This window comes from Hemitrygon akajei, chromosome 16 (genome assembly GCF_048418815.1).
Source record: "Hemitrygon akajei chromosome 16, sHemAka1.3, whole genome shotgun sequence".
Taxonomy (NCBI): domain Eukaryota; kingdom Metazoa; phylum Chordata; class Chondrichthyes; order Myliobatiformes; family Dasyatidae; genus Hemitrygon; species Hemitrygon akajei.
Genome location: NC_133139.1, coordinates 18089464 through 18117006, shown reverse-complemented (window position 1 = coordinate 18117006; position 27543 = coordinate 18089464). Strand labels below are relative to the sequence as shown.

The following is a 27543-nucleotide window of genomic DNA, read 5'->3' as shown; positions in this document are numbered from 1 at the left end:
ACCTTGGGAAGGAGTCAACAGCCTGAAGTACAAGCAAGAGAGGTGGGAAAAAGGTAATAAAATGAAGCAAATGCAAAGTAAAATGTAACCAACTAAATTTATTAAACTGTAGTCTCTTGAAACCAGAGCTGGGCCCCATATTGCCATGGAGAGCTGTAGATGCCAAGGAAGTGGGTATGTTTAAAGTGGAAGTTGATATATTCTTGATTAATCAGGGCATCAAAGGTTATGGGAGAAGGCAGGACAATGGGGTTGAGAGAAGCTACTTCTGATCCTATGTCCTATTGTCTTATATTTGCATATACTGTATGGAGATCCACATTCAGGTGGTTCTGTATGGAATTCTAGAACTTCACTATTCAAAAAAATATCATATTCATACCTACCAAAAATATATTCTCAACTAATTTCACTTCCCAGTTTTTGGCCGGTGCCTCCACAGTGTGCAGCCGTTCAAGGGCTCATTCTGATTCTTCTCAAATGTAAGAGTGTTTCTGTCATTACTATCCTTTCACTCAGTGATTTCCAGACGTCCACCACTGTAAAATATCAGTCATTCTGCCCCTATTCCCTATTTATACTGTCCTCTCTGCCGAAGAGTTAGTCTTGTCCTTCTGATTCCAAAGCTTTTGCACACTTCAATTAAATTTCCTCTCAGGTTTTAACCTCCTTGCCCCCTGTCATTGAAATGGACTGGGAATTTTCTCCACAAATCCATGCCAAAAAAATAAAGTTATCAATGTCCCAGGTACGAGTGGGCCAGGTTATAAAACTGAAACCCTGTACTGAAGTTGGTTCCCAGGAAATTTTGCCAACAAGTTCCAGAGAGGAAGTGGTGAACACATGCGGTCTTTGGCCACAGGCCAGACATTAATAATCTCATGAGACTGTGGAAAACTTGTACAGCCACATTGATTGCTTTCTTCAAGGTATCAAAATTAATCCCTGCCTAATTTTATAATACGCACACTCTGACACAGTTTCAGCCTTCAAGAATAAACATATTTCTGAAAAAAAAGAATCCTTAATGAGATAAATTAAAAACATATATCTCATTAAATATAGATTTTAATTATATTTATCTTTAATATTATATTAAGGATAACATATATCTTTAATTAAATATATAGATTACTGTGCAAAAGTCTTAAGTACATATATATAGCTAGGGAGCTTAGGATTTTTGCACAGTACTGTAGTAATTTTATATATTGCGCTGTACTGCTGCAGAAAAAAAAACAAATTTCGTAACATATGTGAGTGATGATAAACCTATTTCGATATCTGTCTCTATCATGGAGTGAGAGTAGAATAGGGGCAGGGAGAGGGGAATTATGGTTGGGAAAAAGGAAGAGGAGGGAGCAGGGAAGCACCGGAGAGACATTCTGTAATAAACAATAAACCAATTACCTGGAATCATATTACCTTGCCTGGTGACTCAGGGGTGGAAGTATCGCCACCTGCGCCACTCACCGTCCAGGAACTCCTTCTCTGCCACCTGTCCCACACACCTCCCGCGGCACTCCGCCCTCACCATCCCCCAACATTCTTTTCTCCCGTCAGACTTATGAATTCGCTCTCTGCTCCACATTGACAATTACAGGATTGTGCAAAAGTCTTCGGCACCCTAACTGTATATATGTGTGCCTAAGACTTTTGCACAGTGCTGTAGGTGCCGGGATTGGGTTACCAAGTGTGGTAGTGGAAGCTGGCAGTGTGTTGGAGCTTTCATAGACAAGAAAGGAAAGGAAATGGAGATACATGGATGATAAACAGGAGGAGGACATCTAGTATAAAATGGCATTAAGATCAGTGGGCTGAATGGCCTCTCCTATTTGATGTTTTATATACATTTGACAGAGTTGGCACCCCCAGGAGCATTAGGCCACACATTGCTACTTCATCAATTTGCCTTCATGACAATAGTAGGTAATCAGGATCACATTGAAGGCTGGGACTGGAACTAAATGAAGACACAAAATCAGTGTATGCATAATTGAAATTGTTGACCGTCTGTCTGCTTTTGTGAATATCATTTGTTGCTCCTCACCACTGATGCTGCCTTCCATTCTAATGCACTAGAATCGTGATCTCCCCTGCGTCTGACTCCACTTCCTCTTAGATCAGCTAATTCTGGAACACTATCAATGCAGATCATTATTTGGAATATTAATGAAGCAAACCTGATTTAAAAGAAAATTTCAGAAGATTGATATCACTGAACACCCCAACTGAGTTAAAATGACAGTTTCTTCATTATTTGGCCATCACTCTTTTGCTTATTTTTAGTTAATGTTCTGCATCTCCCATTTTTCCAGGGAGCTGTGTGCAGAGGCACATAAATGTCATCCAGGAAAGATCTCTTTAGTTTGCTCCTTGGTTTATCAATATGGAACTGTGCTTTTCAAAGTCTGGTTCATCCGCTGACGCATTGAAGAATTCCACGTTCTGGTTGTAGTGGAATTTCACCTTTTTATATCCATTCTGTGCAGGGGAGGTTGAACCAGAGCTACAACACACCCAGAGCATTTTGTTCTATGGATTAGAGAGCCCTGTTACATTAGGTCCAGCTCATTCAGGCTCTTCACCAAAATTGTGTGCTTCACATCGTCAAACACTTTCCGGATGTTTTCTGTGTCTGTGGCACAGGTGAAGTGATAGTAGATTTGTCTCTTTTTTTCATCCTGTTTCAGATACATTTGTAGGATGAATTCCTTGGCGGCTTCTGCATTTCTTTTTGACCCTGAAAGCAAAGAAATTCATTGAACGGGGTTTCAAAACTGACTCAAAACACGCGGTCATAGAGACATGAAAGCCAAAGAGTCCTGAAGAAGGGTCTCGGCCCAAAAGGTCAACTGGTTATTCTTTGCCATAGATATTGCCTGGCCTGCTAAGTTCCTCCAGCATTTTGTGTGTGTGTTGCCAAGCCATTCTGTCTAGTGTGAATTCATAGAACATACAGCACAAAGGAAGAAATTTGTCTTGTTGTGGAAGTATATGTTGTTTTAACTGTGTAGTCCCATAATCCCCATGGAATTTGTCCCCTTCAAGAAGTTAAACTCTCCTTTGAGAATAACTACTGATATTATCTCCACATTAGATAGTGCAATCAGATCAAAATAACTCACTGGTGTTTTACTCAAAAGCATTATGTTTGTATTTGCTGCTTGCTAACTCGCAGCCAGTCGAAATTTTGTTCTAATTCAAGTTCAAGTTTATTGTCATCTGACCGTACATTTATACAATAAAATGAAACAAAATACTACCCCAAATATGTTATTCAAATATAATTCAAAATGCGTGTAGATTGTAGCAGATAAACAGTAAATATTAAACAGCTCACTGCTGCTCCAGCAACCCCTAACAAACCCAATTAACACTAACCTAATCAAGGGACAATTTACAATGACCAATTAAATACTACCCAGTACGTCTTTGGTCTGTGGGAGGAAACCCGAGCACCCAGAGAAAACCCACGCGTTCTATGGGGAGGGCGTACAGATACTCCTTACGGAATGGCACCAGGATTGAACTCTGAACTCTAGAACGCTCCAAGCTCTAATAGCCTCACGCTAACCACTATGCTATCGTAGTGTCCCACATAAGCATAACTTTGTTAACTTATGTTTGTCTAGTTTGCAATGTGTGGCTTGCTGTAAAAAACTCATTTGTATTCAGTGTACATATATCTATGACAGCAATTCACGTAAACTTGAACAAATTTAGACTTATTTCAGTAAAGGAGAAGTAAAAATAAAAGTGGATAGGAGCCAACGCAAGGGAAGGAAGTGATATGTTTTCCACTTACCTTTAAACTCATGAAAGTAGTCTGCTAAATGTGAGTTAAGAACCTTCTCCTTCAAAATGTCCGTTTTATTCAAGAAAAGAATTATTGATGAAGTTGGAAAATACTGGGACTTCAAAATAAAATGAAACAGAGCGAGGCTCTCCCTCATACGATTCTGCAAAACAAAAACTCTTTCAGATCCAAAGCTTTTAAAGTCTGTGCTATTAGTTATCAAGGAAATAAACCTGCACTCAGTGGCCACTTTATTAGGTACAGAAGTGGAACCCAGTGTGGTCTTCTGCTGCTGTAGCCCATCTACAAGGTTTGATGTGCTGTGCATTCAGAGATGATCTGCATGCCACTGTTGTGATGCACGGTTACTTGAGTTACCGTCGCCTTCCTGTCAGCTTTGAACACTCTGGCCATTCTCCTCTGACCTCTCTCATTACTGGGGCATTTTTGCCCACGGAACTGCCGCTCACCAGATGAGTTTTTGTTTCTCACATCATTTCCTTTAAACTATAGAGTCTGTTGTCCATGAAAAATCCAAGAGATCAGCAGTTTCAGAGATACTCAAAGCACCCCGTCTGGCACCAACAATCAGTCCACAGTCAAAGTCACTTAGATCACATTTCTTCCCCAGCCTGATGTTTGGTCAGAACTGCAACTGAGCCTGTCAACCATGTCTGCATGGTTTTATCTATTGAATTGCTGTCATATATTTAGCTGGTTAGATACTTACCTTAACAAACAGTTGCACTGGCATACTTAATGGAGTGGTGACTGAGTGTATATTTCCATTATATTTTAAAATGATTTAAAACAATGACACCTATGTTCATAACACAGCAGCGTTCTCAGACTGCGCACCTCTATCATCTGCAATATATTAAAATGTACCTTCACAAGAGCATTGAATTTACCCTAGTATATTATGAATTCATATTCACATTTGAAGTGGCCATGTAAACTTGTCTTGCTGAAATCCTTTGACCTCTTCTCATTGTTCTATTGATTTTAAGTCTTCACTGATTTTACCTTTCTTCAGGAGAGAGGCGCAGGGGCAGTGTGGTGTGGCATCCAATGCTGGAATCAGTGCTGCCCGCACCCCCCAGTGTTCGCTTGGAGAAGATAAGCTGTAAAGTGGTCAACTGCAGATATCTGCGGCATTCATGGCTTGGGTCTGGGCTTTTTTATTGCATGGCTGTATCTTGCTGATACCTTTATGTGCTTGCTATCTGGTACAAGATATGTGTGCTTTGTGCTGTGTGATTTTTGGTACTGTGTTTTGCTCCTTGGCCTCGAAGTAACATTGTCTCGTTTGGCTATATTCATGTGTGGTTGAATGACAATTAAACTTGAATTGAATTGAATTCAAATCAGGCCTAAACAGTCTTTATAAGCTGTCACGTGTCATGGGTATCTGGCATTAAAACCTACCAAGCCAATTTTGTCCTGCATCTTTATCTTATGCATTTGCAAAAAGTCCCTTGATATAAAACTATTTCTTTCAACAAACTTTTAGGCTTTTGTCCTGATATCCCTTCCCGTGATCATAATTTTTGGTCTGCGTCACAAAGCTGCATCAAGATTCATGGAAAGCCTTGATCCAAAATGTCAACAAGTCCAATTCCCCCACAGATGCCGCCTGGCCCGCTGAATTCCTCTTCTGGTTTGTTTTTGCTCAAGATTCCAGCACCTTGTGTCTCTGTTTGCAGACATTTAGTGCAAGACCTAAGTTTTTACATGTGTCAGCGAATGAGGTCACAATGATTTGGAACCTGACTTCTAAACTCTGCATACGCAGGTGCTGCCTGCAAACTGCAGCTCGTCTGCTGAGGTTGAAGTGACCTTGGCTCTGGACTCCAAGTACTCGAGGCTGAAGAATTTCCTGTTTGAACTTCTTCAATCCGCATATTGCAAGGACTCTCCTAACAAAGCACTTGTGACATATTTCCAAGTGTGGCTGATATCTGAAATTATTACCTTAAGAGTGGAACGTCATTGTAAACCCCTGTGTGGTCGACTTAAGCCATTTTCCAACCCTGAGCACTATTAATCCCCCACCTCCCCCACTCTTGACCCTATTACTTGAGGGTTTGGTTGTTAAAAAAAGAGATGTTCAGAGTCACAAGAGGTACTGAAGATGCTGGAAATCTAGACCAATACACACAATGTGCTGGAGGAGCTCAGCAGGTCAGGCAGCATCTATGGATGGGAATAATCAGTCAACATTTCGGGACGAGACCCTTCATCAAGACACAGATGTCCAGAGTAATTTGCAGGAGATTTACCAACGGTAGAGTTCAAAGTATATTAAGTTTTACCATTAAATCTCAGTACCAGTTAATTATACAGTATATTGCATGAGTCCAAGTATCTAATACACAGTGCCTAGCTCGAGATTCACGCCAACAAAAAATATTTATAAAATGCCCAGGCATTATCCACATTCAATTCTGACAATAGGAAACAGATTTCTAGTGCCAAAGGAATCGCGTCAGACTCACCTCATTCTCACTCTCTTCCAGCACCTGGTCGTATTCACTGAGTGAAGCCAGGAATATAACTGTCAAGACGTTCTCAAAGCAGTGAATCCATTTCCTTCGTTCTGACTTCTGTCCTCCAACATCGACTATTCTAAGAATTAGACAAGGACTTAGAAACCTTGAAGTTCACTGGTCCCACATATAATAAAAGGACACAAAATAATAATTGGATATTTTGCATTAGTAGAAATAAACAGGATTAACAGGAGTAACAGGATTAAAAGTAAATCTTTAGAATGCATAGATGATTATTAAATGTCAGTATTTTGTTTAATTACAATATATTTTCACGGCAATTTAATTTGGTCAGATAAAGCTCAAAGATCATATAAATTAATTCCAGATAGCTCATATAATGCAGATTACAGATTGCCCAGAAAGGACCAAGAAACTTCGCTCAATGAAATTAGGGAGTGCAGGAGAGCACTCTTGCCTCTGTTCATTACTATTGCAATCATATTAGCATCTTTTAAAATGTGCTCTGGAGGTTTTATGAAAAGAATGGGAGCATAAGACCATAACCCCATAAGACATAGAAGCAGAATTAGGCCATTCAGCCCATCATGTCTTCCATCATGGCTGATTTATTATCGCTCTCAACCTCATTCTCCTGCCTTCTCCCTGTAAACTTTGCCAACCTTACTAATCAAGAATTTATCAATCTCTGCTTTAAATATACCCAATAACTTGGCCTCCACAGCCATCTGTGGCAAAGAATTCCACAGATTCATCACCCTCTGGCTAAAGAAATTCCTCATCTCTGTTCTAAAGGAAATGTCTTTCCATGCTGTTCTAACACATTGACTCTGTTCTTCTCTTCACAAATGCTGTATTGTATTGTTCCTACTTTGGATTTCCAGCATCTACAGATTTTATACAGTTACTACGACTAGCTTTAGCTCCTGTCTCCGTAAAAGGATTTCTTAATACCTCAAGCATACTTTATGCATGTTAAATGAATACTCATTGATGCCTGTTGTTGGCACTCGGACCCTTAACACGTCTTGATCTGTTGGTATGTAATCACTGGCTGCAATGCGATCAATGTCATTCAGGTAACTGCAAAAGAAATAGACAGTTTAGTGTGAGTTTGGACAACAGCAGGGTTTGAAGGTTGAAGTAGTAACATTGGACGTGAACATAATTGAAGGTGTACCATACGACCAAAGTGGTCAGGAGCAGAATTAGGCCATCAAGTCTGTTCCACCATTCAGTCATGGCTGATTTTTAAAAATCCCCTACACCCAATGACTTTGTCTCCACAACTCTCTGTGGCAATGAATTCTACCGATTCACCACCCTCTGCCTGAAGAAATTCCTCCTTATCTCTGTTTCTAAAAGAGACATTTCCTTTTTCAGAGGCTGTGCCCTCGGATCTTATTAATGGAAACATCCTCTCCATGTCCATTCTATCCAGGACTGTCAATATCCAGGAGGCTTCATTGAGATTTCCCTCCTCTCAATTGGTTCAATGAAAGATCACATGACTGATGGACCTTCAAAAGCTCCACATTGTGTCTATTGGCTCAGGACAGGAATTTTGATCTACTACCCTATGATAAACGTGTGCAGGAATAGTGGTTCTCAGTGCACCTGATCTTGCACATTCAGCTCCATTAAAGTCAGAACGGCTTGCAACCTGGATCGAATCTGATATGCTGGATGCAACCAACAGTCAACAGAGTTGTAAGTGCTGATGATGGTGTATAATTCAAGGCTAAGGTAAAGAAGAACTTCATGGACCCAGAAAGCAGTAAGGCAGGATTTGGGATGTACATGTCTCAACTTGGAGTTGGGATTGGTCACCAGGTTTCAGATGGTGTTTCTGTCTTTGCAACAGAATTATTAGCAATCCTCTGGGCCTTACGGTGGATAGAAGACTCTCGACCATGCAGGGTTATCATCTGTTCGGATTCTGCTGCTGCCTTAGAGGCTGTAAAAGGGAATAAATCAAAAGCTTGTCCTGACCTAGTTATTGAGATTCTCTTAGCTTTGTTTAGAGTAGGGAAGATGGGTTGTGAAGTTAGATTTACATGGATACCTGGGCATGCTGGGGTGGAGGGAAATGAAATTGTGGTTGGCATTGCAAAGTCTTCTTAACAGAGTGGGCAAGTAGGAATTAAAATACCCCTAGGCAGAGCAGAATTGAGAAGTAGAATAAAAAAAGGCATAGAGAAGAAATGGCAAGAGGATTGGAAAAATGAATTAAAGGGAAGGCATTTTTTTTCTAGTCACCCTCTAGTTAAAAAGGTCTCAGACTGTTACTCTTTAAATCATAGAGATATGGTGAAATTAACAAGACTTAGGTTGGGGCATTGTGGGTTAAACTATTTAATAGGAAGACATCCAACTGGATTATGTGACTGTGGTAGTCCAGGAACAGTTCAGCATGTTTTGCTGAGTTGTAATCGATATAAAATTGAAAGAAGAATATTGTTCAGGAGGCTGTTTGACTTAAATGTCTTTTGTTTTTCTATTAATTCTTTGTTTGGCCACCAAGAGAACCACCATCTGATTGAAAAGTTTATTACTCTGTTTCTATGTGTGACTAGTTTATATTTGAGAATTTGAGTTCCTTGAAATTCTGTAATTAATTGTACATCCTGCGGAGGGCAGTAATGCGCCTAGATGCGTCTAAACTGTCAGAAATAGAAGAAGAAGAAGATGAGCTTCATCTCACTGAGGGCTGTGAATTCTCTACTATAAAAGATGTGCTGGTTGGGCAACTCAGAGCTGCTACCACACAGTTCCTGTGACTTGCGTTGAGACAAGGTTGTAGATACTGCTTGTGTGGATCTTACACATTTGCCCTGTGGGTAGGTTGCTCCCAGTGTCCCTGTTACCTCCCTCTGCAAATTGACCCTAATGTAGGTGGTTTTCAGGGGATCTGAGCATGGGAGGGAGCATAGGTTATAGAGGACAAAGCAAGGGGACAGAATGGATAAGATTGCTCAGAGAGCCAACATGGACTCAGTGGACTGAAAGGCTCCCTTCCGTATTGTAAGAAAATGTGGAAACGAAGGATCAAGAGGAACATAAGAGTAAATTGATAAAATGAGTATTCAATTGGCAATGAAGTTACTGAATGGAGAAGCCCGAAAGACTGCGTGCCTTCACCCTGCTCCTATATTTGACATTGCTATCCATTAATTTCTTCCTTCATAGTGCAAAACCATACCCCAGCAACCAAACCCCTCATCCATAGACAGGTGAGTTATTCAAATATGTTACTGAGGCTGGGGACTGATATCTTAAATCTGAAACCAGCTATCTGGATTCAAAAACAGTGATAATAACTTACCCAAATATGGAAATAAAACTACTGAAGGGAGACAGGAATGGAGGAGAGGGGACTGGAGGCAGCAGTTAAGTGTCTCTCCTTGCTTGCTTATGGACCGAAAGCAGCATGAATGTGCATCCATTCTTCATCATCTATCCAGCTTATCCACTTACTTCCCATTTCTCCTGGCCGAGGATCTCTCTTTGAAAGAGTCTCTCCAACCCACAACCTTCCCAATCCCCAAGCCTTTGGCTCACGGTCCAATCTTCCTGGATGCTGGATTGCTCATTAGGCCGCAAACATTCATCAACTTTGACCTTCAACTTTGTCCAACCAATCAATCTGGGATCTCCCAGCACCCCTTCACCTGGGACCTTCACAACTCTAACATCCCTCTAACCTGTAAGCTTACTCCTACCCTCTGGGCCACCAGGCCACAACGTCCCACTAAAAGCCATTTTTCAGTCAGCTGCAGTCTTCCCCTACTTGTGATTCTCCCTGAGAGCAAATCCACCCCTTCCTCCACTCCTCATCTCTCTCTCCTTCTCTCTCTTTTCCAGCACACAAAAGTTGGCCATGCTGTTCGCCAGGAAGTTGTGGCAAACAATTTAAATTAGGTCCTGAAATTAATTTCCACAAGACGTCCATGTATCTATAAACATGCATTTCCCAGCTGCTGAGGCGATTCCATGTCACCTTCTTCCCCCTTCCTTTCCAGTCGTGATAAAGGATCTTATCCTGGAAATATCAGTTGTTTATTCCTCCTCATAGATGCTGCCTGACCTGCTGAGTTCCTCTAGCATTTTCTGGTGTTACCCAGGTCACCATTATATTTGCAGTTATTAAAAGGTACTGCTTCACTTCCTTGGTAACTGATGAAGCCTGATCATTTTCACGGCCAGGCCTTTCAAAGGTAGAGCACCTTATGCCAAATGTATTCTTATACTTCCCCATGAAATGAAACGGGCCACAGCCTATCAAGTGAATGCCACCAAAGTAATTCCATCAATGCCATTCTCCCACTTGTTTCCTGGTAACCTGTCCCAGGATCTCCATTTGATTGCGACCCTGGAACTCTCCAACCACAAAGTTCCCAATCTTCAACCCTTTGACTCCTGATCTCTCCCTCGAATCTCCCTTGATCCTTGAATCCTCACCATGTCAACTCATGCATGCTTAATAACTTCTGCACCTCACGAAACAAGGGATAAGTTATTGTAGACAAATTAAGCTACCAACCAGCATGTCTTTGGATTGTGGGTGGAAACCAAAGAATCTGGTGGATCCCTTGCAATCAGAAGAAGAGTTAAAAACTCTGCGTAGGCAGGATGCTAGATCATGATTGAACCTTGGTTGCTGGAGCTCTGAATGATGCACTATTCTGTTTAGAAGCATATTAACAATCAGAAAAAGCACAGAACCACTCTCATGGAAGATTAAAAGATCCAAAGAATGATTAGAAACATGAAAAGAGTATAGTAAAGTGAACATAGAAAAACTACAGCACAATACAGGCCCTTCGGCCCACAATGCTGTGCCAAACATGTACTTACCTTAGAAATTACCTCAAGTTACCCATAGCCCTCTATTTTCTAAGCTGCATGTACCTATCCAGGAACCTCTTAAAAGACCCTATTGTATCCGCCTCCACCACTGTCACTGACAGCGATGCACTCACCACTCTCTGCATAAAAAACTTAGCCCTGACATCTCCTCCATGCCTACTTCCAAGCACCTTAAAACTGTGTCCTTTCATGTTAGCCATTTCAGCCCTGGGAAAAAGCCTCTGACTATCCACAAGATCAATGCCTCTCATTATCTTATAATGTGCTAAGGATTTAATCGTGTGGACATCTTGAAATATCACAAACAGAATCACACAAAGATCACTTCTAGTGATACTTGATTGCAATTTGTGGAGCCTTAGATAACATTACTGAATGAGGTCGCCCAGTCAGCTTTTAATGGTCTGAAGACCAACACCGCCATGGTGAAAAGCAGCTACTTCCCTTCAACTATTTGGTTCTTGAACCAACCAGCACAATCTTGTCACTACAGCTTCGCCACACTATGATCACATTGCACCAAAATTGACTTGATTTTTGAGTAAAAATCATGTATGATGCATGTTTATCTGGAGGTATCTGAGTACTACTTAATAGGCTCATTTGGTCAGGGCAAGTAATCATTCACTGCATCCAATGCACTGGTGATAGATGAAGAAAAGATAGACACAGGGCTTTGGGAAAAGGAAATTTTGCCGAAGGTCTGGTCAGATGGCTTCCAAGTGTACTCTCTAATTCTGCAAGTTAAACGAATAAGCACTTACTAATTTGTGGAGTCAAGCAACTGGTACTCTCGGCGCCGTTCATAGCAGATCCTCACTCCTGAGTCATTCCATAAACTTTTAATTACATCTGCATGATATCTTTCTAGGACAGTGATTTTGTAAGCTTCCAATTCCTTTATTACATGAGACTTTTCCTGTTGGATGAAAATCAGAGCATAAGCAAAATGTGTGGCATGTATTTGGTTGCCCAAGTTCCACTTCTGAGTCTTCTGCAAAACAGAAAGTTCTGTTGAGTGGATGGGGTAAGAGAATTTTCCAAAAGCAATAACTCTTCAAGAGTCCACACAGAAGTTTAAACTAGTAATACAAGAAACATGAATGCAATGCAAAATGTTAACATTAGGACTGAATTATGCCAGAATAATGTTCCATTATTCCCAGTCCCTAATTATAATTATTCAAAGGCAATACTTCCTTATGGAGCCTTGAATAAAATCTCAAAGGTCATCAACTGCTGATAAATTAAAGTTCTTGCAAATATACTTAATATCCTGTTTAGATTGGGATTTTGAATACACATTCATCAGAATAATTTTATACTTTGCTCTCAAACAATGACAAAACAAAAATAATTATTCCGCCAGAAAAATTTTGTTTGCCAATAAATGATCCTAACTCCCTAAACTACTGAATACTTAAACATCCTCTTTCAACACTACTCACTAAATGTTTGTGCTTCCCTTTTTAGGTCACCAACAGAAACCTTCATACCTCCCTCTGTTCACTTGAGAATCAACAAGGTAACTTTTAATCTTTGACTTCCATGAATACCAAACTTCAAGTGGCAAGATGGGTAGTCAATCACATTCTTAACCTATTAATGTTGAAAAAGAATGTCCAGTACTGCAATCCAGATTTCATTAAATCTTCCATCCTCCATTTTACTAAAACTAATTCTCATTCATTTCCATACCCATACTTCATCATTCACCCAAGTTGGATGGCCCAGTAAATGGTTAGTGTAATCTCTTTACAGCACCAGTAATACCTGACTGGAGCTTGATTCCTGCAACTGTCTGTAAGGAGGTTGTATGTTCTGCCCGTGACCACATGGGTTTCCTCCGGGTGCTCTGGTTTCCTCCCCAAAGACATATGATTAGGGATAGTAAGTTGTAGGTATGCTATGTCGGCACCAGAAAAGTAGTGACACTTACGAGCTGCCCTGCCACAATCCTTGCTGATTTGTTTCAACTCAAATAACGCATTTCACTGTATGTTTCAAAGTACATGTGACAAATAAAGCTACTCTCTTCTCATTCTCTTCTCCTTGCCTGCCTATCACCTCCCTCTGGTTCCCTTCCCTTTCTCCAATGGGCTACTCTCCTCTCCTGTTAGCTTGTGTTCCTTCCTCTCCCTTCCCCACAGTCTTATTCTGGCTTCTTCCTTCTTCCTTTCCAGAATGTTGAAACCTGCCCCAATGGCTATCGTCCAGCCCTTATGTCAACAATGATGAAGTGTTTTGAGAGGTTGATGATGAAACATTTCAACTCCTGCCTGAGAAGCAACTTGGATCCACTCCAATTTACCTACCGGAGCAACAGGTCCACAGCAGATGCCATCTCATTGGCTCTTCACTCAACCCTGGAACATCTGGACAGCAAAGATGCATAAGCCCTTTATCGACTTCAGCTCAGCAATCAATACCAACCTCCCCACAAAACTAATCAATAAGTTCCAAGAACTTGGCCTCAATACCTCCTTGTGCAATTGGATCCTTAATTTCCTCACATGCAGACCCCAATCTCTATCAGCACAGGTGCACCACAGGGCTGTGTGTTTAGCCCCGCTCGACTCGCTTTATACTTATGACACTATGGCTAAGCACAGCTTTAATGCCATATTCAAGTGCGTTGACAACAACACTGTCATGGGCCAAATCAAAGGTGGTGATGAAACAGCATATAGGAGGAAAATTGAAAGCCTGGCTGAGTGGTGCCATAACAACAATCTCTTACTCAATTTCTGCAAGACTAATGAGCTGCTTATTTACCTCAGGAGAGGGAAACAGCCTGTCCTCATTGGAGGATCAGAGGATGATACAGTTAGCAACTTTAAATGTTATTTCGGAGGACCTGGCCTGAGCCCGGCACGTAAGTACAATTATGAAGTAAGCATAGCAGCGCTTCCTTATGAGTTTGTGATGATTCGGCATAACATTTAAAACTTTGATAAACTTCTATAGATGTGTAGTGGACAGTATATTGACCGGCTACATCATAGCCTGGTATGGAATCACCAATGCCCTTGAGTGAAAAATCCTACAAAAAGTAGTGAATAGGGCCCAGTCCATTACAGATAACCTTCCCCACATTGAGCACATCTACATGAACCACTGTCACAGGAAAACAGCATCCATCATCAGGGACCCTCATCATCCAGGCCATGCCCTCTTCTCACTGGAAGAAGAAACAAGAGCCTCAGGACCCACGCCACCAGGTTCAGGAAGGATAACTTCACTCAATGTTATATGCTCTATCATTGAAATGTTCCCACAAACTATGGACTCACTGTCTAGGACTCTTCATCTCATGTTCTCAATATTTATTGTTTATTTATTTATTATTTTTTCTTCTCTTTGTACTTGCAGAGTTTATTTCTTTTGCACACTTGTTGAATGTCCAAGTTGGTGTAGTCTTTCATTGATTCTATTATGATCATTATTCTTTTACAAATTTATTGAGTATGCTCGCAGAAAATAAATCTCATGGCTCTGTATAGTGACATTTATGCACTTTGATGATAAGTTTACTTTGAACTTCGATGAAGGGTCTTTGCCCAAAACTTCAACTTCTTTTCCTATCTATAAATGCTGCCTGACCTGCAGAGTTCCTCAAGGATTTTGGGTGAGTTACTTCAAATAAAGCTAATCATTATCTTTTGTTATTCATATAGAATTGTGGAAATCTGACTGATCTCTCTGAGTGCATGACAGAGGATGTGCAGAAATGGCAGGGCAATAAGATGAGGAAGGAGTCAAGTGTGGGATTCTATCTTTTTTCCTATCTTGTCTAAGGATAGGACTAAAAGATGACAGGATCCCTCAATGGAATACAGTCGGCCCTCCTTATCCGTGGGGGATTGGTTCCGAGACCCCCGCGGATACCAAAAAACGCGGATGCTCAATTCCCTTATTTAACCTGGCTCAGTGCGGTGGTCTTTAGGACCCAGCGGAACCCCGGACTTTATTTAACCTGTCTCAGTGCAGTGGACATTAGGACCTGGCGGTGCAGCTCTGAATCCGCAGTGTTTCTGTTCATGAAAATAATCACGATCACAATTGAAAATAAGGTAGAAGTAATAAAGCGATCGCCAAGAGGTGAAACGCCATCGGTCATTGGAAAAGCATTAGGCTACAGTCGGTCAACAATTGGAACAATTTTAATGGAGCATGTGAAAGGCCCTGCCCCGATGAAAGCAACAATTATTACTAAGCAACGCAGTAGTTTAATTATTGAAATACGTATGTTTCTTAAGTGTTTTATATGCATAGAAAGGTAAAATATGTACTATACACTAAGAAAAATGTTTGACTAAATGACGCTAAATAATACCAGATGTACCTGTTCCAACTTCAAATCCGACTTAAAGACGGACTCAGGAATGGAACTCATTTATAACCCGGCGACTGCCTGTACTTTTAAGTCATTTCTAGATTACTTATAGTACCTAATACAATGTAAGTGCTATGTAAATAGTTGTTATACCGTATTGTTTAGGGAATAATAACAAGAAAAAATAGTCTGTACATGCTCAAACAACGAGTGCCGGAGAGAGAACTTCCGGGTTTTCCCGATCCGCGGTTGGTTGAATCCGCGCATGCGGAATCCACGGATAAGGAGGGCCGACTGTACATGCTTTCCATGCTTTATTTCGGACAGCCTTATGCTTCATCTGATCTTACAAAAGGAGATCTGGCTACAGAGACTATCACAACAGAAACCAACACTTTTATCGACAGATCTCCACATAAAATGGCCCATCTGCATATATTGCCAATTAACCTCAAGCCCTGCTATGGTATTCACACATCACTAATTCTGTTGGCACTCTTGACCAGGAGATCAAACATCATGACCCAAACCACTGGCTCTTATTTCCCCTCTCCATAGATGCTGCCTGACCTGCACTGCTCCTCCAGTATTTTTGTGTGTGTTACTCTGGATTTCCAGTGTCTACAGAATCTCTTGTGATTAAGATCAAACATCTAACACTGTGCCTCAACAACAATGATCTGATCATTGCTGTTTCAAAAAGTTTTGGAAAGTTTTCACTCAAAAACAAAATAGGTTGCACACAACTTAGGTGGTCATGTTAATTCTCCCAAAAGGCGGAAATAAATTAAATTGACGGAGTTCGATGCATGTGATTAATGCTGTATTACAGAACGCTTCAGCCCAATTACTAAAATAATTTAATTATGCATCTAATCTGTGTGTGTTTTTGGCATGCTGAGATTTCTTATGCAAATTATCACACAATGCCAATTTAATTAGCAGTGGATTTAGACAGAAAATGCTTATCAAGGTCTCCTTAACTAAGTGTTTGCTAAACATCTAGTAATGAATAGTTAATCAGAATGCACTTGGAATAGAAGGTTGTTGTGACTGCTTACACCTGGGGAATGACATAAATATGAAACGGGACCAGAAGTCCCGTTCTTTCCCCCATCCCATAGGAATCTTGCCTCCAATAAGTTATGCCACAACTTGTATTTACTTGCACTTTCAAAGTAAAAAAAAAATCCCAAAAGACTCAAATCAGATCAGGAAATGTTTTCTCTAAAATAAAATTTCTCAAGAAATGTTAAATCAAAAGTTAACATGCCAAAATGCATTAAGCTATGAAGTTTAATATATAGAAAGGTAATGGCCACAGGCAAGGCAAGCCAGCGATAGCAAATCCATAATTACATTGCATGAAAGTGGGGGTGAGCTGACTTGTTCAAACTCCACGGTTCTTCTGGTGTCCTCCCATGGTAGGAATTGCTTCAATTAGAACCAGCAATGATGAAGGATCGGTGAAATTATTTCCAAGTCAGAAAACCTTGTAATCTGGGAAATTGTGTGACTGTTCCTTTTCAAAGATTCAAACATTCAAAGGATTCAAAATACGTTTGGTATCAAAGTATGTGTACCTGAGATTCGTCTTCCCGCAGAACAAAGAAACAAAACAAAGAAACACCATGGAGCCCGTATAAAGAAAACATCAAAATCCCAATGCGCAAAACAAATTACACAACTGGAAAAGAATGCGAGAATAACACACAGATTATTAAACATCAGAGTTCTCGAAACCGTCTAAGAATGCGCAGACCACTCCCACTCCAACATGTCTGTCCATGGCCTCCTCTACCGTCAAGATGAGGCCACACGCAGGTCGATGGAGCAATACCTTATCTCCCGCCTAGGTAGCCTCCTTCCTGCCGGCATGAACATCCAACTCACTGACCTCCATTGATACCGCTGCCCCCCACCCTTACCCCCATCCCTATCTATTATTTTAGTCTGGTTCTCTTTCTCTCTCTTTTCCCCCCTCACTATAATCTCTCCCCCCAGCCCTACCTTTCTTTCTCTTTTATTTCCCATAATTCTCCACCTTCCCCCTAGCCCATTTCCCTCCAGCCTATCATTTCCCAGCTCTCTACTTTATCCCTCCCCCCACTTCTTATCCCCCCTCGACCATCCCATGTTACTTCACTCCTGATGAAGGGTTTCGGCCCGAAACGTCGTTATTACCTCCTCCCATAGATGCTGTCTGGCCTGCTGAGTTCTGCCAGCATTTCGTGTTTTTTTATTTATTTCCAGCATCTGCAGATTCACTCGTGTTTCCTTTCACATCAGTTCAATTTAGGAAAGTGCCGTTCATTGTCTGTAGGCCGTGGAGCCAGTCTGCCCCGATTAAAATCGCACAAAAGAACATTAAAGAAAGGAATAGCAAAAAACCAGAAACAGGTATAACATGAGCTGCAGAGTCCTCTAAAAACTGTGTCAATCAAACCTTAACCAAGACCCAAGACTCGGGCACCTTCTTCCAGCAGCAATGAGCAAGGGAGAGAGGGAGATGGGTCAAATGCAAGCAGATGGCGCTGAACACCCACTCACTTTTTGCTCTGGTCCTCAAAGATTTCAATCTTGCTCGATGCTTTAAGTGGTGAATTGGTCAAGAATTGGAGCTGATCGTGGATCCGCGCAACGCCATTAGGCCACACACTCCATTCTCAACCTCACTCTCAACCACGCCAAATTCCGTCAGAGACAGTGCAATTCAGCTCAAAAACACATTAGCAAAATGTAAATTAGAGACTCCAGTCACACAAAGGTTAGTAGTAGAAGTATATTTAGAAGACTGAGACATTTTGTGAACTGTCTGCAGGATTTTGTGTTGGCCGCTGGTGCTATCTTGACGTCCTTCCAGATAACAGAGATCCGAAGTTTAGAGAGATGCTGTTGAAAAAGTCTTGCCGTGTTGGTCCAGTGCATTTTGTTGATGATGCAACCTGCTTTCCAGTGCAAGAGTGGCCAAAAAATTGGATTCGGGGAAAGGAGTGTTGGGACAATAACCAACCAGGTTGCTAGGCCATAAATGGAGTTTCATTCATTCTGACAAGTGGAGTGAATTACACTGCACTCCTGATGTGGATTTCAGAAAGGGCTGGGAAGTTGTGCTGAGTTCCTCATGGCTAAGGACTCATCCTCCAGCCTGCTCTTGCAGGCAGATGGAAGCTGTAGGTTCAACTAAACTGGAGTCGAATCTGGGGTGCTGGCAGGAAAGATGGAAGACTGAAGTTTGCTGAATGGATGGGGATAGGCAGAGTGCCGAAGAGGAGAGAAATGAAAGGAGAAAGCATGAATCTAGTTAAGTAAATGGTAGGAGGAAAGGGCACACACAGAAAAGGTGGGTTGGGAGCAAATTGACAGCTAAAATCCACACAGAAAACATCAAGAGTCATTGAGATGCATACTAAGAGTGTTGAGTGGTGAGGTAGAAATGTCTCTACCAAATGATGCATGAGGTGCTCCTTCCCTTCGTTAGCCTGCAGGTCACCCCAGGTAAGGTGTAGCACCTGCTTTACACCCCCAAAACAGGGTCACACGAAGCCAAGGGAGCAGGTGCATGGTCGTGTGAGCAGCCGGTGCACATCACGAGTTCTGGTACTGCGACTATTGACGCCAGGCAGACAATCTCTGAAGAGTATTGATAATGGTCACCCATCCTGTAAACACACTATCCAGAAGAAAGCAATGACAAATCACTTCTGTAGAAAAATTTGCCAAGAATAATCATGGTCATGAAACCATAATCACCCACATCATTCGACATGGAACATAATGATGATGATGATGATGATGACTAGGAAAGTGGAGAAAATATGAGGAAGTCCGAGGTTAAGTCCAAATGTCCAGTAGGGTGAGGTCAACCTGGGGAGAGTGAAGTTGGTGTGTGACCTTCTTTATGTGGGAAGACAGATTTGATCGCTGATTGATGTCCAGAAGACAATCTAAAGGTAGATTTCTTTGAGGTTATTCTATTGTGGACAAATGGAGATATTTTCCTGGAACTGTGAGAGATTAGTGGTTGGATCGTAAACTGATACTGAATGTGACCTTAGGTCAAGAATGCTAGAAAAAATTAATTATTAGGCAACAAGAGTGAAATTCTAGCCAGGAATGAAACAGTCCATGGAGTTGATACATACAGAGACCAGATGCAGGCATAAAAGCTTTTAATTGAGCAGAATTACTTTAATTCTGAATTAACTGAGTATCAGAGCACAGTCTGGACAGTTATGCAATCCAGTGCAGACAGAAGTTCAGGAAAATAAATCTGGGAGAAGTGCTCACATCAGCCTAGATGACAGGAAGTAATTGAATAGCCGAGACCCCTGTTGCAAAACAGAGTAGCATGTAATCCTGTAGTGAGAGAAATTCAAGAGTTGAGACATCATATTATTTCAGATTCTGTTGTTGAAAAGACAGTGAAAGGCTCTAGAAGGTACCTTCAAATTCAGATTGTACATTGCAATTTGACATTTATTTGGAGAGGCCTAAAATACAAAAAAAAGTATGCAATACTGGGGCTTAATAAGGTATTAGTCAGAAGTACTTGGTGTATTGTGAACAGTTTTGGGCCCCATATCTAAGGCTATGAGCTACCATTGGAGATGGAACAGAGGAGGCTACAAGAATGAACCCAGATGTGAAATAGTTAACTCATGAGGTGTGCTTGAATGACTCTGGGCCTGTACTTGCTGGAGTTTAGAAGAATGAGGGGGATCTCACGGAAACATACAAAATATTGGAAGGCCTAGATAGAATAGACGTAGAGAGGATTTTTCCAATACTGGGTAAGCGTAGGGGACAACCTCAGAGTAGAAGGACATGAGGACAGCCCTTTAGAACAGAAAGGAGGAAGAATTTCTGAAGCCAGAGGGTGGGGAATCTGTGGAATTCAGATGGATGTGAAGGCCCAGGCATTGGGTATATTTAAAGTAGTGACTGAAAGGTTCTTGATTAGTAAGAGTATTAAAGGTTACAAGGAGAAGACAGAAAAATCAGGCTAAGAGGGAATATAAATCAGTCATGATCAAATGGCAGAGTATTGGCCTTATTTAGGTCAAAAGGTAATCACTCACTAAGCCAGCAATCTGAATCAAAGAAGAGATGAGACAGGAATGCACACAGGACGTCTGGAGAAAAAGCAGCGATGAAAAGTTCTGGTATAAACTGTGAGTGATGGGGTATAGTTGCTCAAGGAATCTCAGAAGTCTTTCCTTTGCCATTATCATGTTACTGTTTACGGGAACCTGCTTCTAAATTATGTCACTGACTATTCTTCAAATGTACGCCATGAGCCAAAAAGCATTTTTGAACGTAAGACTATATTCCTTTATTTTTGGGGGGAGGATGGCGTGTTTTCAGGCCAATTGAGAGATCTGGCACCTTGCTGCCTCTAAGGGAGTTCGGTGAGGTTTCGAGTGAAGTGTGCAGACCGGAGGCCAAGAAGCCTGGAGGCGAGACACAACCCCATGGTCGACTCCATTTCTCACCGATCTTCGAGGAAGATTGAAATCAATGAGGACAAGAGTAGAATGCGAGCGGGTGTTCAGTACTGCCTGCCAGTGTTTGACTGGTCTCTCTCTTCCTCTTGCTCAAGGTTTTCAAAGGAAAATAGCTGCATGTGACGAATCTCTCTTTCACTCTCAGCTCCCGGAGGAAGGAGCCTGCGTTTGATTGGAGTCTTGGGTCTTGGCAAGGTATAATCAATGCGTTCTGCGGATTGGACTCTAGTTCACGTTAGGATATGTTTCTGGTTTCTAAGTTACTCTTTTTTAAAAATTGATATTTTGTGCGATTTTGATTGGTAAAGGTGCAGACAATGAACGACACCGCACTAAATTGAACTAAACTAAACTATACATTCCTAGACTTTGCAATTACTTTGTGTTTTTTTTTCTTTTTATATTCAGTGTTTTTTGCTCTTATGTGCTATTTGTGCGATTTGTTCTTTTTTTTTGCAAGTTGGGGGTTTGATGTTTTTCTTTAAATGGTTTTTCTTTGTTTCTGGCTGTCTGTGCAAGGTGAAACCTCAGGGCTGTATACGGCATACATGCTTTGATAATAAATGTATTTTGAATCTAGAGCAAGCTTGTTCCGTCTTTGACTACCCTACCGTTCTCAGCTTGGAGGTGCTTCATATTACCCTAAATCACCTTTCATTCCTCTTAAGAAGTGCGAACAATTGGGAAACCACTGGACAAGATTCAAGAAATTTATTGTTGTCGTATCATATTATATCAGAGATGTCCTCCTTCCTCGAGGAGTAGGGTTTCTCTTCCTCTACTATTGATGCTACCCTCACCTGCATCTCCACCATTTCCCAGATATCTGCCCTCACCCCATCTTCCCGCTGCTTTAACAGGGATGGTGCTTCTTTGCTCTCACCAACCAATCCATGAGCCTCCAGATCGAGCATATCATTCTCACAATGCATCCTACTACATCATTACCTACCTCCCCACTCTCTGCTTTCCACAGGGGTCACCCCCTCCATGATTCCCTTGTCCATTTGTTCCACTCCACTAAACTCCCTCTTAGCACTTAAAACTGCAAGCAGAAGTGCTACACCTGCCCATTCACCTCCTCCCTTACCTCCAGTCAGGGCTGCAAACAGTCCTTCCAGGAGAGGCAACACTTCACCTGTGAATCTGGTAGGGTCATCTACTATATCCGGTGCTTCCAATGTGGCTTCCTCTTCATTGTTGACACCGGACATAAATAGGGGGATTGTTTAGTCGAGCGCCTTTGCATCATCCGCAAAAAGCAAGATTTTATGGTGGCCAAACATTTCAATTCCAATTCCTTTCCCATTCTGACATGTTGATCCATGCCCTCCTCTACTGCCACAATGAAGCCTCTCTCAGGTTGGAGGAGCAACACCTCACATTCCATCTGATGTCATGAACATCAATTTCTCTAACTTCCAGGAATTTTTCCCCTCCCTCTTCCCACTTCCTCCAATCCCCACTCTGGCTCCCCTCTCATATCTCCTCTTCTCCTCACCTGCCTATCACTTCCCCCGGTGCCCCTCTTCCTTCCCTTCCTCCCATGATCCACTCTCCTCTCCAATCAGATTCCTTCTTCTCCAGTCCTTTATCTTTTCCTCCTATCATCTCTCTGCTTCTTACTTCATCGCTCCCGTCCCCATTCCATCTGGCTTCACCGATCTCCTTCCAGCTTGTACTACATCCCCTTCCACCACCTTCTTATTCTGGCATCTGCCTCCCTTCCTTTCCAGTCCCGACTGTCTAAATCGGTCCAAAATGTCGCCTGTCGATTCATTTCCATGGATACTGTCTGACCTGTTGGATTCCTCAGCATTCTGTGTGTGTTGCTCTGGATTACCAGCATCTGTAGAATCTCTTGAATTTATTTTTTTTGCAGCATTCAGCATAAAGCAGCTTTGTGATGTTTGATACAAGCTAGCAAATTCCTAGCATGAGGGATGAGAGAGATAGTACAGTACTGTCTAGAATTAAAGAGAGAACAAAACAGATCTGTTAATCTTACAAGATGTTAAGTATTATATTTTATGCAAGATTTTTGTTTATTTTTAAGATATATAATGAGTAGTAAGCTCCATATGAAATATTTCCCTTTCCATCTCCCCATCCTTGTTCCTTGTCATTGCCAATAAATGCTGGCTGCCTTAACGAGTTGATTTTACTGGCAAACTACAAAAACACTTCATGAGAGGATATCAGCCACATGAGAAATTTTGACAGCGAAGTAACTCAGTCCGCCCAAAGGCGTCCTGCCAAGCAGGTAATATTTCTTAACATGAAAAAAAAATCTGCAGATGCTGGAAATCCAAAGCAAGACACACAAAGTCCTGAAGTCTCAGCCCGAAATGTCGACTGTTTACTCTTTTCTATAGATGCTGCCCGACCTGCTGAGTTCCTCCAGCATTTTGTGTGTTACTTAATATATCTTAATACTGAAATAAAAATGGTGATAGATAAGAAAAGGCAAGAGGAATTAATGTTTCAGGTGGAAGACCTATTTCTCCTTCCACTCCCTTCTTGACCTCCTTGAAATTTTCCAGCAGTTACCGTTTTTATTTCAGATTCTTGGCATCTGATATTATATCTGTCCTTTGGAATTATTCAATAAGCTCAGCTTTATCTGTTTTCGCCCGATCAGGGGACTATTAGTCTCATATTAATTGAAAAATAGCAGGGAGTTTTGCTGGTGTCTGGCCAATATTTTGTATTAAACATAACTACAAGAAACCGCTGATCTCCTGGGATCTGGACACAGGCGCTAGGCTCTACAGTTTAGAGAATGGTGTGAAAAACAAAGGTCATCCAGTGAGAGGCAGTACTGTGGGCAAAAGCTCCTTCTTAATGAGAGAGGGCAGAGGAGAATGGCCAGACTGGTTCAAGCTGACAGAAAGGTAACTAAAATAACCACATGCTACAACAGTCATGTGCAGAAGAGCATCTCTGAACACAGAACAGTGTACCTCCTGTACCTAATAAAGTGGCCACTGAGTGCAGATTGTATCAGTTGCTTTTATTTTGCTTTACAATAATTTTCCCTTGCAATTTCAAAAGACAGAGCGTTGAATCCAATGCGGTATTACGTCGTCTCCGAGGATCGTCACCTTATCGTGGTGGAGAGGCTTGTCAGTTTCTGAGATCCCGAGAGCACTGCTATCTGGTGTTTGGCCATATTCCAGTTAGCTCCTGGAAGGGTTACCCACGGCAGTAAGTTCAGGAGAGAGGTTCCGTACAAAGAGCAATCCATGGAGGAAGGCTGCATGAGATCGCCGGTCAACTTGCATTCCATATCGCTGGACCCCTGACCCCAATTTGTCAAGGACAGCCTGTGCATTAGACTCCCCGTGATAAGCAAAGCCATTATCCATTAAAGGAATCCACCCTAACATCCCAAATAAGTTTCATTGCGATCAGCAAGCAGAGAAGTGTCAGGATTGTAAAGTCTGGAAGCCCCTCCGAAGATATGGAACCCAGATCAGTCTCTACAGCCACCTGAAGACACACCAGTACACAACCCCTTAGATCATACTCAACTCAAATGATCGCACTAGTATCATGCAGTTGTGTAGCTGATGGGTTGTTCTACAATCATGCATTAATGACATGGAGAAGCAGCCCAGGAATTTCAGTCCTGATATGTAACACTGATGTTACATAAAATTGCCTGAAGTTCTTCTTAACTTTCGACATTTAATTTCAATGGAATTGAATTCCAGAATCAGATCGTAGCCACTGTAATAAATTGCATTTAGCACAACCAGTTCAAAGCGAACTTCTGAGCAATATGACCAAATCCCACTACAGCAATGGGGTACTTAAATTGAATTATATCACCATGGAAGGCAATCATAAGATGAAGGCTTTGTTTCAAAAACTCATTATGTTCTCCGATGTCCTTTAGGGAAATCTGTCACGTTTATCCTACCAGGTCAATGTGTGACTGCAGATCAAGAGAAAAGCAATTGAATTTGAGTTGCAACTCTTGTCCAGATGCAGGGACTTGACTTGAAATGTCAGCTGTCCATTTTCCTCTACAGATGCTGCCTGACCTGCTGTGTTCTTTGAGCAGCTTTTTGTTTGCTGAGTTTGAACTAACCCAGCAAATTACTTAATTGCAGTTAGGGATGCAGAATAAATGCTGGTCCATGACATTTACCTCCCAAGAAAAATACATTCAGCAGCCAATATATTAGGTACAAGATTAGACCATGGTTGGTCTTCCTCTCCTATATCCCATCCACTTTAAGGTTCCACCTGTTATGCACTCAGAGATGCTGTTCTGCATACTACTGTTGTAACACATGGTTATTTTAGTTACTGTCATCTTTCTGTCAACTTGAATCAGTCCGGACATTCTCCTCTGACTTCTCTCATTAACAAGGCGTTTCACCCACAAATTTGCCGCTCTCCAGATTTATTTTTTTTGTTTTTCACTCCATTCTCTGTAAACTCTAGATAGTTGTGCGTGAAAATCCCAGGAGATCAGCAGCTTCTGAGATACTCAAGCCACCCCGTCTGGCACCAACAATCACTCCAAGGTCAAAGTCACTTAGATCACATTTCTCCTCCATTCTGATGTTTGGTCTGAACAACTGAAACACTGCATGCTCTTATGCACTGACTTGCTGTCGTATGATGGGCTGATTAAATATTGGTATTAATGAGCAGGTGCACAGATGTACCCAATAAAGTGGCCACAGAATGCAAGTTCTAAACTCACACTGCCGGCTATGCAGATACAGAGAAAATGGTGCGACCAATGATTTCTGTTAATTATGATATCTGGCATTATTCTTTCTCTTTTAATTTCCTGATGTACTCCAGAAGCATTCCCAGCCAGTGGATACTGAAAGTTACACCTTACCCATTTCCTCATTTGCACAGACTGAAGTTTTAATAACAACTGTCTTTTAAGGACAGACAGGACCATCATTCTGAGTCAGGCAAAGCAGTTGCATGAACAAAGAAATGGAATGGTAATGATTTTTAAAAGTTAAACATTGTATTCTTACCTTATTTTCCGGAAATTGATATTGTATATTCAAGGTGTCCATTGCTCTTGTAATGGACTGCATTGAAGTAATTATGTTCTGGTAGACCAACTTTGCAAAGGCTTTTCGGTCTTCCTCAGAATATCCAGATCCATGGATAATTCTCATTTGTTTGATGAACGTGCTTTTACCACTTTCTCCAGTGCCTGGAATACAACATACCAAGATGCACATTAGAATTGCAACGCCTCATAACGGGAAGCAGCTCTAATCTGCGTGCAGCAAGATCCAGGCAACATTCAGACAAGCTTGAACAACTGAGAGGTAACACTTGCAGCATATGTGTACTAGGTAATAACCATTTCCAACAAATGAGAGTCTCCTGGTCTACTTGTGATATGCAACTGCATTTCCATGATCAAGATCCCTTTATCAACACCCTGGAGATATCGCCGATAAAAATGTCAACTGGACCAGCCACGTAAGGAGCAATGAGTAAGACTCCTCCCAATACAACAAAGTCTTCCTACCATCTACATGCTATTTGTCAGGAATGTGGTGAACTTGCCAGGAAGAACGTAGTTCCGACAAAACTCAAGAAATTTGGCACACTCCAGAACAAAGCAACCCTGTAGGTACCCAGTTATTCTCCAAACTGCCTCCACTTGCTAAACAAGGCTGTAGTATGCACAGTATGGCAGCTGGTAACAAAGGTTCCATCACCTTGGCTTTTATACTCAAATTTGATGTTTAGTGAATCACCGATGCCTTATCAAGGAAAGTAAAGTATGAGGAGTCCCAGACACTCTAGCCCATGACGCCAACATTTTGTCTTAATTATTAAAGTATGTTTTGTGGCATCACTGCAAGAAGATACAGAGATAAAACACACTAAGTAAACAGGAAGAGACAGGTTGTGACTGATAGAGACGTTTCTGTCTGAACACCAGACTAACCGGTTCAGAATGGAATCTCAGGCATACTTGTTTCAACATATTTTAGCGAACTGATAATGGTACAATTAAATTCAAATGTTCATGTTCCATCATGGCTAAGATAAACTAAAATTTAAATTCTGTGCCACTATCAGAGTATGTTGAAAGTTGAAAGTAGAGTTTGTTATTGAAGTACATATATGTAACATATACAGCCCTGAGATTCATTTTCCTGTGATCATAATCAACAAATCTAGAGGATATTAACTGTAACAAAATCAAACAAAGACTGCTCAACTAGGAAATTCAACTGGAGTGCAGAAGGCAACAATCCATGCAAATGCAAAAAGAAGCAATAATAATAGATAAACAATAAATATTGAGAACATGAGATTAAGAGTCCTTGAAAATGATTCCATTATTTGTGGTCCAAACGCAAACAAGAGAATATCTGCAGATGCTGGAAATCCAAGCAACATACACAAAATGCTGGAGGAACTCAGCAGGCCAGGCAGCATCTTGGAAAAGAGTACTGTTAATGTTTCGGGCCAAGACCCTTCACCAGGACTGGAGAGAAAAAGATTAGCAGTCAG

At 41.4% G+C, this 27543-nt stretch overlaps 1 protein-coding gene across 2 annotated transcripts in view; it reads right to left on the bottom strand.

Annotated features, from left to right (window-relative positions):
• Positions 1 to 78: 78 nt before the first annotated feature.
• LOC140739789 (guanine nucleotide-binding protein subunit alpha-14-like) overlaps positions 79 to 27543 on the bottom strand; it is a 72242-nt gene continuing 44777 nt past the window's right edge. For both annotated transcript variants that reach the window (XM_073068313.1, XM_073068314.1), the window contains exons 2-7: positions 26037 to 26221; positions 11946 to 12100; positions 7267 to 7395; positions 6298 to 6427; positions 3809 to 3962; positions 79 to 2743 (exon numbers count right to left, since the gene is read on the bottom strand). In XM_073068313.1, coding sequence (XP_072924414.1) covers positions 2556 to 2743; positions 3809 to 3962; positions 6298 to 6427; positions 7267 to 7395; positions 11946 to 12100; positions 26037 to 26221 — 941 coding nt within the window. In that variant the 3' untranslated portion in view covers positions 79 to 2555. The remainder of the gene's footprint in view (positions 2744 to 3808; positions 3963 to 6297; positions 6428 to 7266; positions 7396 to 11945; positions 12101 to 26036; positions 26222 to 27543) is intronic.